The sequence below is a fragment of the Ammodytes marinus genome (assembly GCF_949987685.1).
Source record: "Ammodytes marinus genome assembly, chromosome: 22".
NCBI classification, from domain to species: domain Eukaryota; kingdom Metazoa; phylum Chordata; class Actinopteri; order Uranoscopiformes; family Ammodytidae; genus Ammodytes; species Ammodytes marinus.
Genome location: NC_137226.1, coordinates 4619204 through 4634774, shown reverse-complemented (window position 1 = coordinate 4634774; position 15571 = coordinate 4619204). Strand labels below are relative to the sequence as shown.

Here is a 15571-nt window from a genome sequence, read left to right as displayed (position 1 = left end):
TTAAATAACGCCTGTTATGTTATTATATTTTAATGATGGTTGATATTTTATATTGATTTCTGATCTGTCAGGTCAATGTAGCAAGCAATGAGTGTGTGTGTATGTGGGTTTGTCAGTGAGGGGGACAAAGAGAGATAGAGAGAGAGAAAGAGTGTGTGAGTGTGTGTGTGTGTGTGTGTGTGTGTGTGTGTGTGTGTGTGTGTGTGTGTGTGTGTGTGTGTGTGAATGAGTTTATGAGTGAGGTTGACAAAGCAATTGTATTGATTGTGATAAGTTACATTTGCAGGCGTAGCAACAATGTAGGGCAGAGAAGCCATAACAGGTTCTTTATTTATATTTCAGATTTTTGAAAGTCATATAGGAGGAGCTGTTGGGAAAATATGCTGCAGAAATTAATGCAGCACAGTTTATAGGCATTGGTGGGCAATGCCACTGATGTTAGTGGGAAAGATCTGGAGGGGATATTCATCGGGATTCGGTGAAGTGGAAGGCCCAAACATGTCTTTATTGCTGTAGAGGAGCTCCAGCACGCCACTGCACCTAGACATTATGCTGCACTCAACGCTGGTAAGACATGTTTTTGAATTTATTATTTGTATTGCTATGTTATTACTTTGACTGTATTGATAAAACAGCTGTCCCTCTATCTACAGCACTAGAGAAAGCAGAGCTTTCTCACTGGAAAGAGAAGGTTATAGCTTTCGGATCAGATGGGGCTGCCTTCATGCTGGGGAAGCATATTATATCCATTACATTAACATTTTCTAACATGTGAGTAAATGGGCTCAAAACTCTTTCAAGTTGTTCACTTTTCTCATTCAAATGGTAAGTTATTTTTTCCATAGCGTAACAGTTAGTCTTTTTTCTAAGCCAGTGGCCCACCTTTGGCCTCTGAGGACTCTTCCAAGGTAAGGCAACTGAGCTTTTGCATAGTAAAAAGAGTTTGTTTATTTCTTTGTATGGCTAGGGTGGCTGTTTTTTTTCTTCTTATATAGCCACAAAATCAATTACATTATTATTATTATTATTTTGGGGCATTTTTATCTTTATTAGACTTTATTAGATTTGGAGAGACAGAGTTGAAATGAGGCAAAGAGGGGAAGACATGAAGAGAACAACCCAATCGGATTCGAACCTGGCTCTACTGCAGGGCCTGAGCCTCTGGGGATGCTCTAACCACTGTGCCATGAGCACCAAAATAAGCATGTTTTGCATTATGAATGATTGATATTCTATATTTACAGGGTAAAAAAACTTTATATTACTTACATAAAATTACTTTAAATGTTAGTTGTACTCAAATTTAACAATACTAACAAAACATTTTCTATATTTTTTCATTTACAAAATATGCATTCTGGGCAGACAGGTTTTGTGAAATGTATCTACGAGGCAAACACAAAGTTCCATCTCCATTGTACTGGGGTAGGAACAGTTGCATGTCAAGTTACTAGTTACTATCACTGATGACTTTCTGTAACTTCTTTGAAATGTCACAGTTGATTGAATTATGATACCATAAATGAAGAAGCAAGTCAAAACAGTCAAAGCATGTTATAAATTATATTTGATAGATTCAAGATTCAAAGTCTTTATTTGTCACATCAGATACACAGTGAAATGTTAATGTTACATGTATTGTACTACGGTGCTCAAATAAAATAGAATGAAATGGAATTAAGTAGAATAAAATGCAATACAAATTAAGTAAAAGTTTTGGCGGAAGTTAGGGGTAATTTACATGTCCAACTTGAAGTGTTCATGAATCAAAGTTGTTCAGAGTGCAGAGTTCAGGGCTCTGATTGCCACGGTGAAAAAACTATTTCTCATCCTCTCTGTGCATGTCTTGTGACAGCGCAGGCGTCTGCCTGACCTGAGGGTCACAAAAAGTTTGTTGTCGGGTGATGGGGATCCTTGATAATCGTATAAGTCATGCAGAGGAGGGAGTGGGGTGCCCATGATCCGCTCAGCGCTCCTCACCAGCACACAGCCCTGGGAGACACCAGTGTTGAGGATGAGGGGGTGTGATGTGTGCCCACTGCCCAGTACCATTTGTTCTGTTAACCCCAGTACCATTTGTTAAGATCATGAAAAGCTTGGTACTCTCTGTGTTTTTGTAAGTAACTACAAGTTTTGCAAGCTTGTTCTGGGCCAAACGTAGACCTTTTTATTTTAAACCTGTTTCTCCAGTTAAAGTATTTCATGTACTCAGAATTGTTTTGATCCAGGTAAAGTAGCCTCTCTGCCAGCTCCTTTGGGGTAGAAAAGTCATTGATATGAATGAAAGATTCTCCTGGGATATGGTCCTCATAATTTTGTCTTGTAGGACCAAGAACTACAGGTACAGTTCCAAACAACATAGGATTGAATAACTTCTCTGTGATATAGTCTTTGGAAACAGAGTTTTCAAAGGAGAGGTAGAATTTACAACTTGAAACAATCTTTGAATAGTCTTCGTCACTAACGCGTTTGCCAAAGCCATTTCCATAAGTATTAATGTTGATGTGTTTTTTCAGTTCGTTGTAGAACTGAACTCTCTTAAACGTCGGGTTCCAGTTGCTCACAATCCAACACACCAACTTTTCCTTTGCTGGCAGTTTGAAACTCTCATCTTCAGATGTCACTGGCACCACATACCCATAAGGCACAGGAATATTTGAATCCAGACGGTAATTGCAGGTTAAATTAAATACGTTATTAATCTGAGTGATTTGACCAGAGTTTGCAGGTGACTCCATATTAAACCACACCCATTTCTGAAAGCAGGGACGCGGCTCTTTTGGCAAGCCTGCTGGATTGCCATGAAAGTCCCCGTGGTGTAAGAGAACCCCGTTGGCTTTATGATAAAGCCTCCTGTCATCAGTAAATTGGCATCTTGTGATATTAAATATATTGCAGTTAGAGTCAAACTTGTAGCCAAATGGCCACATCCAGATCAATAAAATGGTGTCAGGCTCAGTATCCACTGCTGCAGCCAGAATCTTCCGGGTGTCATTGTGATGTGGGTTAATGTGCAGCTCGGTGGAACAGTTCTGGTTTGAGTCTTGGGTCAGTGTTCCGTTAGCACACTGAACTTTAGGACAGGGAGGACGGACATTTTCAAAGTGAAAGTTGAAAGATGGGAACTTGATGTCAGGCTTGTAGTACATGAAGAAAATAACTAGAAAACACACCACCACTAGGCTGCGGAAGACATGTGGTTGCAGAGTAGTCCAACAGCCGGTTGATGAGGACATGGCCCACCTTTGGAGACAGAATACATCCATTGATTATAGACAGAGCATTTGATACAATGTTGACATATTTCTGTTGTGTGTGGTGTTCTATGGGCCAATCATTGAAACACAGGTACCGCAATCGGAGTAGACAAGTTTAAAAGTCAGAAAGTCATTGTGAAACTATTTTGTCATCTGGCCCCAGCACCTCTATGTTAATTGCCAACGACAGGGTCTCTGCCCTGGCAGGACTGTTTCAGACAGCAGAGTGCGCTTTGACGCTTTACACACGGCGCCAAGACGATTGGCCAGGATTTGATGGTGATAGATGTTCTACAATCTGATTCACATCCGCACAGGTTGGCTGTTACACACATATCACTGGTTTATAAGATACCATTGTTTTTAATGAAGCAGCCCTTATTAAATAAACCTGAGCTTCATCATAACTGTTTTTTTTCCTATGTAAGTACACAACCGACTAGAAATGGAACAATTTTGCAATGGATTTAGAATATTCTCTTATTCAAATACATTAAAATGGGCAAGGCGCACCGTCAGCGCAGTCTGCTCCACAGGGCAGTTTCAGTAGAGTCTGTGCGCATTTCCGCCTTTGCACGTGCTCTGTGGATAGGGCGCTATTTTTTTCAGAGAATCACAAACAAAGAGCATTCTCAACTCTGCTTGACCCAAAACATGAGAATTTAGTGTTGAATGTTGTCATTGAAAAATAGTGGTGCCATAGTTTGTCTCAGTTCCTTCCTGCAGCCATGCTCACTACTGTCATTCTTATGCTGTCCACTAGATGCCCCTCGGACATTACTTCCTTTCAACATCTTCACATCTGTTATCATTTCCTTAGTCAGTCCCTCAACTCATTAACCTGCCTACCTGTTCCCATTCCCCTTATCTACCCCCCATACACGGCTTGTGTCCTTTGTCGGTTCATTGTGTTTAGCTCAGTTTCCATTGTTACTTGTTCATGCTATTCCAGCTTTATTTGAGTTTCCGTGAACATTTCTGAATATCATGAACCACTACTGACTGTCTGCCTCTGGATCCGATTCCTATTTCTCCAGTGTGAAAAGCGGACCTTATCCTCCTTCACTTGGATTATATTATATCTTGGTAATCGTTTTTTTTTTTTGCTTTAAGATTACCGCTTTATTTGAAGAAAAAAAATATGTATTGCCCAATTTTGTTTTCAAGTCAAGGAAAAGTAATGTGTTACAGTTTCTTCCCTGTCTGGATTATTGAAACTCCACCTCTGATACCACCATCCAGAGACTAAAGCAGAAATTACTTCTCATAAGCATGATACTAAGTTATTTTAAAAAAATGTAACTAATAAAGGTTGATAAAATTATTTTACATCTCGCATAAGAGGACATTGACACACTTGAAATTATGATAAGAAACAAAGAGCAGCAATCTCACCTTAAAGTAGAAAAATACTTGTTACAAATAAAAAAGAACAAAATACTTCAGACCTTTTTTCTCCTAGTCTGATCTCGTACTGCCACATTTGCGAGAACACTTCCTCCTCCCTTTTATCACTGAACCTGTTTTGCGTTTCAAACCTGTGGAACGAGTCTCAAAGGTTGTGTCCTTACTCAACAAGGTGACACTTTCTTGTCATGATAGGGAGTGTAGAACAGCTACTTGACTTTGGCAGTAGTTTGCTTATCTATTTAATCGTCAACGCTTTAAATCTTTGCTATACTGTATACTGACACCAGGAAGGAATTTGTTTTACCCTGTTAAATAAAAAATAAAACAAACTGCTGCAAATGACTGCTTTTCCTGCTATGACAATTTCAAAAACTATTTCAGTGTGAAGGCCTATTGTTTGTTTAGCCATGTTTTGCTTGTCTTCTAAGCCTACATCTGTTTTGAAAACACTGTGTACAAAGACTTTATGATAGTGGAGAGGTAACAGGGGCCTATTGTGTTAAGTTTACACAAATATTTGCCATTTGTTAGAGCTTGACAAACAGCTTTAAAGTTAAAAGAGGGTATTTCTTTACAGAGTTCACAAAAGAAGCATCAGCTGAATACAATTTTGGACACTGACCATTACAGTGCCAGATAGCAGCAATTTCAACCCAATTGTCTAAAGATTTAAAACAATTGTCAGCAATCAGAATAATTTGAAAGGTTCTCAAAAATTTAGGGAAAACATTGCATCTCAATCAAATGCAATTATATTTAATTGGTAACACAGTTAAAAGCAGTATATAAATTAACTTTTGTACTCATTGTGAAAAATTCACATTTGAATTAAAGTTACACTATGTAATTTCAAAGGAGATTGATTTGCTTACATTTGCAGAGCCTGTAGTTAGTTTACAAAACATGTTTTCTCTACATGTTATTCTTAGTATTGACAACATTCTATCATCAATCAAAACTAAAACCTGGAACCAAATGAAAGACTAGAATATGTTTTTAACCCAAACTGTGGGCCCTGCTGCTGTAAACAACAACAGTGAAACAGTAACTTTTCAGGAAGCTTTCTAACTTCAAACAGTGTTCCAGGGATCCAATTTTCCTCTGAGGAAAGTTTGTTCATTCAGATATGAGAATATACCTTAGAAAATGTTTGCTGACACACCCAAAGTTATATAGTGTACCTTTGATTTAATGAATTAACTTTACCTCCCATCCAAATCCATCAGTCTATTCTCCACATTCATTGTATTCAGAATTCAGGAAATCTTTAAATGACATCGTTTGAGTGGTCCTTGCTGTTAAACTTAGTATCAGCCAAAAGAAGTTTTGTTCGAAAGCCATAAAAAAAAGTCGACAAGCCCTTTGCCCCATTATTATTATTTAGGATTTAGGATTACTGTAATGATTGTACTTAACCCTTGGGTATCCTTAACTTTTACTACGCCTTGGTTACCTTAGAGGACAAAAACGTCCTCTCCCTATAAACTGCCATAAAAACATTATACATTAATATTTTTTTCTACTTTTTTTTTTACAAACCTTTTATCTCACTTGACCTCTTCACATACATATCAAATATTCATTCATTTGTAATTGCTTTTAACCCTTTACATGCAAGTTTATGTGATGATGTGAGCCATTTTTATTTAAAAAAAACACAATAATTGAAAAATTTCTCATATAATAGATGCAAAGTGGATTTTTTTAAGTGGGATAATTAGACTCTAGGATATGTTAATGATTTGCAATAAAACTGCTTTTGATATATGTTTAGTATTTGTGCAGTCACAGATGCAAATAAATACTCCCTCTCATGACCTTAGAGGACAAAAACGTCCTCTCCCTATAAACTGCCATAAAAACATTATACATTAATATTTTTTTCTACTTTTTTTTTACAAACCTTTTATCCCACTTGACCTCTTCACATACATATCAAATATTCATTCATTTGTAATTGCTTTTAACCCTTTACATGCAAGTTTATGTGATGACGTGAGCCATTTTTATTTAAAAAAACACAATAATTGTAAAATTTCTCATATAATAGATGCAAAGTGGATTTTTTTGAGTGGGATAATTAGACTCTAGGATATGTTAATGATTTGCAATAAAACTGCTTTTGATATATGTTTAGTATTTGTGCAGTCACAGATGCAAATAAATACTCCCTCTCATGACCTTAGAGGACAAAAACGTCCTCTCCCTATAAACTGCCATAAAAACATTATACATTAATATTTTTTTCTACTTTTTTTTTTTAAAACCTTTTATCCCACTTGACCTCTTCACATACATATCAAATATTCATTCATTTGTAATTGCTTTTAACCCTTTACATGCATGCTTATGTGATGACGTGAGCCATTTTTATTAAAAAAAAACACATTAATTGAAAAATTTCTCATATAATAGATGCAAAGTGGATTTTTTTGAGTGGGATAATTAGACTCTAGGATATGTTAATGATTTGCAATAAAACTGCTTTTGATATATGTTTAGTATTTGTGCAGTCACAGATGCAAATAAATACTCACACTCATCCTCTCCCTATAAACTGCCCTAAAAACATTATACAGTAATATTTTTTTCTACTTTTTTTTTTAAAACCTTTTATCCCACTTGACCTCTTTACATAAATATCAAATATTCATTCATTGTTAGTTGCTTTTGACCTTTTAATTCCAGTTTCTTTGATGATGTCAACAAAGTAACAAAGTAAACCTGCAGCCACCTGAAAACCCACAAATTGCACATTACAGCTGCACACATATGCATGCGCACAAAGACACACACACATACACGCACAGTAATTTCACAACACACACACAGACACAACCCTAAGGTATCCATATGGATCCACACTTTCCATTAATTTCTCATATTTCTTATGTTTAGGCCTGCAACTCTAAAAAATTACAAAAAAGTACAAAAATGGTTTTAGGGAGCATATTTGATCCTCAAAAAAAACTGGAGAAAATAAATGATTGAGCTAGATAAGGCTAAAAAAGCTATTTTGGTGTCTTAAGTGTTGGATTATTGCCTAATATCATCAAATTTACATGTGTTTGTCATCATGGCTATGGTTTGAAAAAATAAAGTTTAAATTGGGCCATTTTTTCCATACACGTTTGAGTTTGTAAAGTTTGGCTGTGTGTACACAAACACACACACTATATTTTCTCAATACACACATATGCACCTCACACTAGCATCCCTACCAACACACTCACACCATTTAGGTTGAATTTTTTTTTTCTATTGCACTGTGGGGGGCAGGACCGAAAACCTGGAAAATGCTTGTAATTCAACCCTATGCCAAATATAGGGAAATGGCTCAAAATTTTGATGGTGTTGAAAATGATCAATTTTGATGCTTTGTGTCTAGGATGAAAGCATAAAATCATTGAAAAAAATATTTTATGCTGTAATGACAGCAGGATCAAATTGGTGAAAAAAGGCCATTTTGAATGGGAGTCAATAGGGGACAAAAACGTCCTTAGGGAGCTGAGAGGAACAAAAAAGTGTACAGCCTTTATAATAGATCAGTGGTTCTCAACCTTTTTTGAGCAAACGCCCCCCTAACCTTACCGAGATACTCTAGCGCCCCCCCCCCCCCCCCCCAAAAAAAAAAAAACACAAACACACACACACACACACACTCACACACACACACACACACACACACACACACACACACACACAATTAAGAATATGTTTTGGCTACATCCTCTATCAACAATAAAACATATTTTCTGTGCTGTTTTGGTTTCTTATAAGAATTATTTAAAAGAAATCCCAATATGAGCCTGTTCTATGATAGGCAGATTTAACCCACTGTCAGGTGTCTGGTTGCATAAAAAGAAAAAACACTATCAGCATTGGTTGTAATCAGGGGTGTAAAGTAGCGAATTACATTTACTCGCGTTCCTGTAATTGAGTAGTTTTTTCGTGTACTTGTAATTTTTTAAGTGATTTTTAAAACCTATACTTTTACTTTTATTTTGAGTATGTTTATTGTGAAGTATTGTACTTCGCTACATTTTATATCACCTGCGTTACTGAGTAAAAAAATAGATAGGGAAAGGAGAGAAAAGTAAAGAAATATCGCGGGGGGCTTTTATTTTTGCGGCACAATACCGGAAACTAACACAGTGAATGATCGACAGGAGGAGTTAACACATTGCGACTACATGATAACAACAAACATTGCTTCCCTTTATCATTAAAACAAAATAATCCTAGTTAAACTATCATTGTACCGCACGTGAAGACGTGAAGGCTTTTAAATGCAGCAAACCTATCATCCAGCCGTGCGATCGGCCCCTCCCTCACCTGATAGTTTAGCTTTCAGTTTAACAGTGCAGAGTAGGATGGAGACGGTGCGTGTTGCCAGGGCTGCTGTACAGGGCTTCAGTGAGCCTCTCGCGGTGCACAGCGTTTAGTATATCATCCCTCTCCAACATATGAGGGTTGTGTCTTTAACATGGTTCTGCTTGTGTGTTAGTTAACTCCATGCTTTGGCTGATTACTCTGTGTTTTCTCCACCTCAGAGACAATAGTTAGTTTAAGTTTGAATCTCGCTGCATTAGCATTAGCAATATCAGTAAACGTCATTATACTAGTCTGTGATTGGCTGATTCCTCTGCCGCTAAGGCTTTGATTGGCTGGTTGTTCTGACTCAAAGACCTCTGATTGGCTGTCTGCAGAGCCTTCTCTTTTCTAAGGCTGCGACAGTCAGCAGACCGCAGAACATTGGAGAGAATAGTTAAAAAGAGGTCGAGGGGTTAGAAACATGAAAAGTTAAAATAGGCTGTTTATTTCAGGTAACCTATTTTTGCAGTCAAAAGATTCATACGATTTTTAAGAAAGTTTAAAATATATTTATTAAAAAAAAAAAAAAAAAAAAAAAGCTCTCGTGTCCCAGCCTGGTCCCAGCGCCCCCCTAGGTTGTACGAACGCCCCCCAGGGGGCGGTACCGCCCCCGTTGAGAAACCCTGTAATAGATGGTACAAAGTTGCTGAGTAGAAATAAACAAAATATTTGAAAAAAAAAAATCCCTGGCCAAAAATATTTCAGCTAACATAAGCACAGCCAAAGTTATACACAAAAAAGAGCGTAAAAAAAGTGCGAAAGGACAAAAACGTCCCCAAGAGCACCAAAGGGTTAAAGGTGAAGTAAGCGGTTTATTTATGTTAATAAAAGTGTTAAATCGCTCTTTATACAGTGGTCACTTACATAATGTGCGTGTTTCATAAAGCCGATCTCTCAGTCAGCTGCTTTGCATTTAATTGGCAAATAAACTTTTCGGGGGATCCCGAAATGAATATCCAATCACGAGAGAGAACGCTACAAACCGAAACCCGTCTCACTCATGGTCTCACTGCCGGTGCACGCCAGAGCGACACATCGGTGAATGTGTATGCGCCTACAATGGCGGAGCAGGTAAAAATCCTTCCCAATGTCTGTTTTGATGGTTTTTATCTTGTTTTATCACACTTATGGATCTGAGATGATGCTAGATAACTCGCTGCTTGAAGACCGCAGTGCATTAATGTGGTGGCGTAGGGACGAGCGAGGGGACAGCTAACTAAAGTAACTGACAGGAAGTTAGCTAAAAGAACCATTCCGCTTACAGCTCCTTTAACATAAGTGCATAATGAAAGTGCAAGAAAACAAATGAAATGCATTTTACAAATTTCGATCAGATAAATGCTCATATTAAGGTCAGCTGTCATGAAAACTACATTTGCCAAGATTTACTTTAAACAGGATTCCCTAATAAAGTTGGAGCTTTTTGTCAATTTGAATTTGTAACATCGCTTTACTATTGGCATTCACAAAGCATTTACAAAACAAATTGACTGTAGTGCTGCAATTTCAGATAAAGTCACAGTAAAATGGAAACTGTTTGAGATATTACATTGGTGATTCAAACATTCACCTTCAATTAGTTGCATGAATATTTCTTAATACAAACAAACATTATTGAGAATCTTCACATAGGGCATTTATTGTTTTAGTCACATTAATGCCAGGTATGAAAATTTGTGACAATTTTAATATGTAGAAAAAAGGAGCAGTGTGAATTTCTTTCAAAGTATATTACATAATTTGAATAAAAACTTGTGGATGGAAACATGTTTATATGTTGCTTTGGGACTACTATTTTTAGTTTCCCAGAATGATATTTAATTTGGCAAAACTTTTATTTGAGTGGTTTTACGATTTTACACATATGGACAAAAAACAGAACAAGTAGACACATACAATACCCACACAACCCCCATCCCCCTCCCCCTCACATAAACAGGCAAGAAAGACACACAACAAAAATAAAGAATAAAAATAATAAAAGACCAGGAACAAACAAACAAGACAAAATAATCAAGAAAACAAGCTACAAATACATAAAAAACAAAACAAAAGCAAAAACAAAACTGGGGCAAATCTCACATGGCATCCGGCAGGGTAAGTGGCACCAAGGGGGCAGACACCTCAGTCCCTGATGTGCTGAAGCACTGTGTGTGTGTGTGTGTGTGTGTGTGTGTGTGTGTGTGTGTGTGTGTGTGTGTGTGTGTGTGTGTGTGTGTCTGTGTGAGTTGCCGGACAGTTCAAATCTCAGCCTCTCTATGTGTAACCCCTGTTCTGTTAACCCCAGTACCATTTGTTAAGATCATGAGAAGCTTGGTACTCCCTGTGGTTTTGCAAGTAACTACAAGTTTTGCAAGCGTGTTCTCTGGGCCATTCAGTCCTTTGTACTTTAAACCTGTTTCTCCAGTCAAAGTATCTCATGTACTCAGTATTGTTTTGATCCAGGTAAAGTAGCCTCTCTGCCAGCTCCTTTGCGGTAGAAAAGTCATCGATATGAATGAAAGAGTCTCCTGGGACATGATCCTCATAATTTGGTCTTGTAGGACCAAGAACTACAGGTACACTTCCAAGAAACATAGGACTGAATAACTTCTCTGTGATATAGTCTTTGTAAACAGAGTTTTCAAAGGAGAGGTAGAATTTACAACTAGAAACTATCTTTGAATAGTCTTCGTCACTAACACGTTTGCCAAAGCCATTTCCATAAGTATTAATGTTGATGTGTTTTTTAAGTTCATTGTAGAACTGAACTCTCTTATACGTCGGGTTCCAGTTGCTCACAATCCAACACACCAACTTTTCCTTTGCTGGCAGTTTGAAACTCTGAACTTCAGATGTCACTGGCACCACATACCCATAAGGCACAGGAATACTTGAATCCAGACGATAATTGCAGGTTAAATTAAATACGTTATTCATCTGAGTGATTTGACCTGAGTTTGCAGGTGACTCCATATTAAACCACACCCATTTCTGAAACCAGGGACGCGGCTCTTTTGGCAAGCCTGCTGGATTGCCATGAAAGTCCCTGTGGTGGAAGAAAACCCCGTTGGCTTTATGATAAAGCCTCCTGTCATCGGTCAATTGGCATCTTGTGATATTGAATATATTGCAGTTAAGATCAAACTTGTAGCCAAATGGCCACATCCAGATCAATAAAATGGTGTCAGGCTCAGTATCCACTGCTGCAGCCAGAATCTTCCGGGTGTCATTGTGATGTGGGTTAATGTGCAGCTCGGTGGAACAGTTCTGGTTTGAGTCTTGGGTCAGTGTTCTGTTAGCACACTGAACTTTAGGACAGGGAGGACGGCCAATTTCATTGTGAAAGTTGAAAGATGGGAACTTGATTTCAGGCTTGTAGTACATGAAGAAAATAACTAGAAAACACACGACCACTAGGCTGCGGAAGACATGTGGTTGCAGAGTAGTCCAACAGCCGGTTGATGAGGACATGGCCCACCTTTGGAGACAGAATACATCCATTGATTATAGACAGAGCATTTGATACAATGTCGACATATTTCTGTTGTGTGTGGTGTTCTATGGGCAATCATTGAAACACAGGTACCGCAATCGGAGTAGACAAGTTTAAAAGTCAGAAAGTCATTGTGAAACTATTTTGTCATCTGGCCCCAGCACCTCTATGTTAATTGCCAACGACAGGGTCTCTGCCCTGGCAGGACTGTTTCAGACAGCAGAGTGCGCTTTGACGCTTTACACACGGCGCCAAGACGATCGGCCAGGATTTGATGGTGATAGATGTTCTACAATCTGATTCACATCCGCACAGGTTGGCTGTTACACACATATCACTGGTTTATAAGATACCATTGTTTTTAATAAAGCAGCCCTTATTAAATAAACCTGAGCTCCATCATAACTGTTTTTTTTCCTATGTAAGTACACAACCGACTAGAAATGGAACAATTTTGCAATGGATTTAGAATATTCTCTTATTTAAATACATTAAAATGGGCAAGGCGCACCGTCAGCGCTGTCTGCTCCACAGGGCAGTTTCAGTAGAGTCTGTGCGCATTTCCGCCTTTGCACGTGCTCTGTGGATAGGGCGCTATTTTTATCAGAGAATCACAAACAAAGAGCATTCTCAACTCTGCTTGATCCAAAACATGAGAATTTAGTGTTGAATGTTGTCATTGAAAAATAGTGGTGCCATAGTTTGTCTCAGTTCCTTCCTGCAGCCATGCTCACTACTGTCATTCTTATGCTGTCCACTAGATGCCCCTCGGACATTACTTCCTTTCAACATCTTCACATCTGTTATCATTTCCTTAGTCAGTCCCTCAACTCATTAACCTGCCTACCTGTTCCCATTCCCCTTATCTACCCCCCATACACGGCTTGTGTCCTTTGTCGGTTCATTGTGTTTAGCTCAGTTTCCATTGTTACTTGTTCATGCTATTCCAGCTTTATTTGAGTTTCCGTGAACATTTCTGAATATCATGAACCACTACTGACTGTCTGCCTCTGGATCCGATTCCTATTTCTCCAGTGTGAAAAGCGGACCTTATCCTCCTTCACTTGGATTATATTATATCTTGGCAATCGTTTTTTTTTTTGTTGCTTTAAGATTACTGCTTTATTTGAAGAAAAAAAATATGTATTGCCCAATTTTGTTTTCAAGTCAAGGAAAAGTAATGTGTTACAGTTTCTTCCCTGTCTGGATTATTGAAACTCCACCTCTGATACCACCATCCAGAGACTAAAGCAGAAATTACTTCTCATAAGCATGATACTAAGTTATTTAAAAAAAATGTAACTATTAAAGGTTGATAAAATTATTTTACATCTCGCATAAGAGGACATTGACACACTTGAAATTATGATAAGAAACAAAGAGCAGCAATCTCACCTTAAAGTAGAAAAATACTTGTTACAAATAAAAAAGAACAAAATACTTCAGACCTTTTTTCTCCTAGTCTAGATCTCGTACTGCCACATTTGCGAGAACACTTCCTCTTCCCTTTTATCACTGAACCTGTTTTGCGTTTCAAACCTGTGGAACGGGTCTCAAAGGTTGTGTCCTTACTCAACAAGGTGACACTTCCTTGTCATGATAGGGAGTGTAGAACAGCTACTTGACTTTGGCAGTAGTTTGCTTATCTATTTAATCGTCAACGCTTTAAATCTTTGCTATACTGTATACTGACACCAGGAAGGAATTTGTTTTACCCTGTTAAATAAAAAATAAAACAAACTGCTGCAAATGACTGCTTTTCCTGCTATGACAATTTCAAAAACTATTTCAGTGTGAAGGCCTATTGTTTGTTTAGCCATGTTTTGCTTGTCTTCTAAGCCTACATCTGTTTTGAAAACACTGTGTACAAAGACTTTATGATAGTGGAGAGGTAACAGGGGCCTATTGTGTTAAGTTTACACAAATATTTGCCATTTGTTAGAGCTTGACAAACAGCTTTAAAGTTAAAAGAGGGTATTTCTTTACAGAGTTCACAAAAGAAGCATCAGCTGAATACAATTTTGGACACTGACCATTACAGTGCCAGATAGCAGCAATTTCAACCCAATTGTCTAAAGATTTAAAACAATTGTCAGCAATCAGAATAATTTGAAAGGTTCTCAAAAATTTAGGGAAAACATTGCATCTCAATCAAATGCAATTATATTTAATTGGTAACACGGTTAAAAGCAGTATATAAATTAACTTTTGTACTCATTGTGAAAAATTCACATTTGAATTAAAGTTACACTATGTAATTTCAAAGGAGATTGATTTGCTTACATTTGCAGAGCCTGTAGTTAGTTTACAAAACATGTTTTCTCTTCATGTTATTCTTAGTATTGAAAACATTCCATCATCAATCAAAACTAAAACCTGGAACCAAATGAAAGACTAGAATATGTTTTTAACCCAAACTGTGGGCCCTGCTGCTGTAAACAACAACAGTGAAACAGTAACTTTTCAGGAAGCTTTCTAACTTCAAACAGTGTTCCAGGGATCCAATTTTCCTCTGAGGAAAGTTTGTTCATTCAGATATGAGAATATACCTTAGAAAATGTTTGCTGACACACCCAAAGTTATATAGTGTACCTTTGATTTAATGAATTAACTTTACCTCCCATCCAAATCCATCAGTCTATTCTCCACATTCATTATATTCAGAATTCAGGAAATCTTTAAATGACATCGTTTGAGTGGTCCTTGCTGTTAAACTTAGTATCAGCCAAAAGCAGTTTTGTTCGAAAGCCATAAAAAAAAGTCGACAAGCCCTTTGCCCCATTATTATTATTTAGGATTTAGGATTACTGTAATGATTGTACTTAAAGGTGAAGTAAGCGGTTTATTTATGTTAATAAAAGTGTTAAATCGCTCTTTATACAGTGGTCACTTACATAATGTGCGTGTTTCATAAAGCCGATCTCTCAGTCAGCTGCTTTGCATGTAATCGGCAAATCAACTTTTCGGGGGATCCCGAAATGAATATCCAATCACGAGAGAGAACGCTACAAACCGAAACCCGTCTCACTCATGGTCTCACTGCCGGTGCACGCCA

The 15571-nt window shown here is 37.6% G+C and overlaps 2 protein-coding genes across 2 annotated transcripts; both read right to left on the bottom strand.

Moving 5' to 3' along the window:
- Nucleotides 1-1697: 1697 nt before the first annotated feature.
- On the bottom strand, nt 1698-4763 carry LOC307268525 (4-galactosyl-N-acetylglucosaminide 3-alpha-L-fucosyltransferase 9-like). Its single transcript, XM_080051189.1, has 2 exons — nt 4653-4763; nt 1698-3243 (listed from the first exon to the last, which is right to left on the bottom strand). The coding sequence occupies exon 2, from the start codon at nt 3234-3236 to the stop codon at nt 2061-2063; it is 1176 nt and encodes a 391-aa protein (XP_079907315.1). The 5' UTR covers nt 3237-3243; nt 4653-4763; the 3' UTR covers nt 1698-2060.
- Nucleotides 4764-10689: 5926 nt separating this feature from the next.
- LOC307268748 (4-galactosyl-N-acetylglucosaminide 3-alpha-L-fucosyltransferase 9-like) lies at nt 10690-12407 on the bottom strand (the record flags this gene model as incomplete). Its single annotated transcript, XM_080051494.1, has 1 exon — nt 10690-12407. One exon carries the CDS (start codon nt 12405-12407, stop codon nt 11319-11321), a length of 1089 nt encoding a protein of 362 aa, XP_079907620.1. The 3' UTR covers nt 10690-11318.
- Nucleotides 12408-15571: the final 3164 nt, after the last annotated feature.

Bases quoted from the DNA above. Each gene is read 5' to 3' on its own strand.
- LOC307268525 (XM_080051189.1), bottom strand. From the start codon at position 3,236: ATGTCCTCATCAACCGGCTGTTGGACTACTCTGCAACCACATGTCTTC.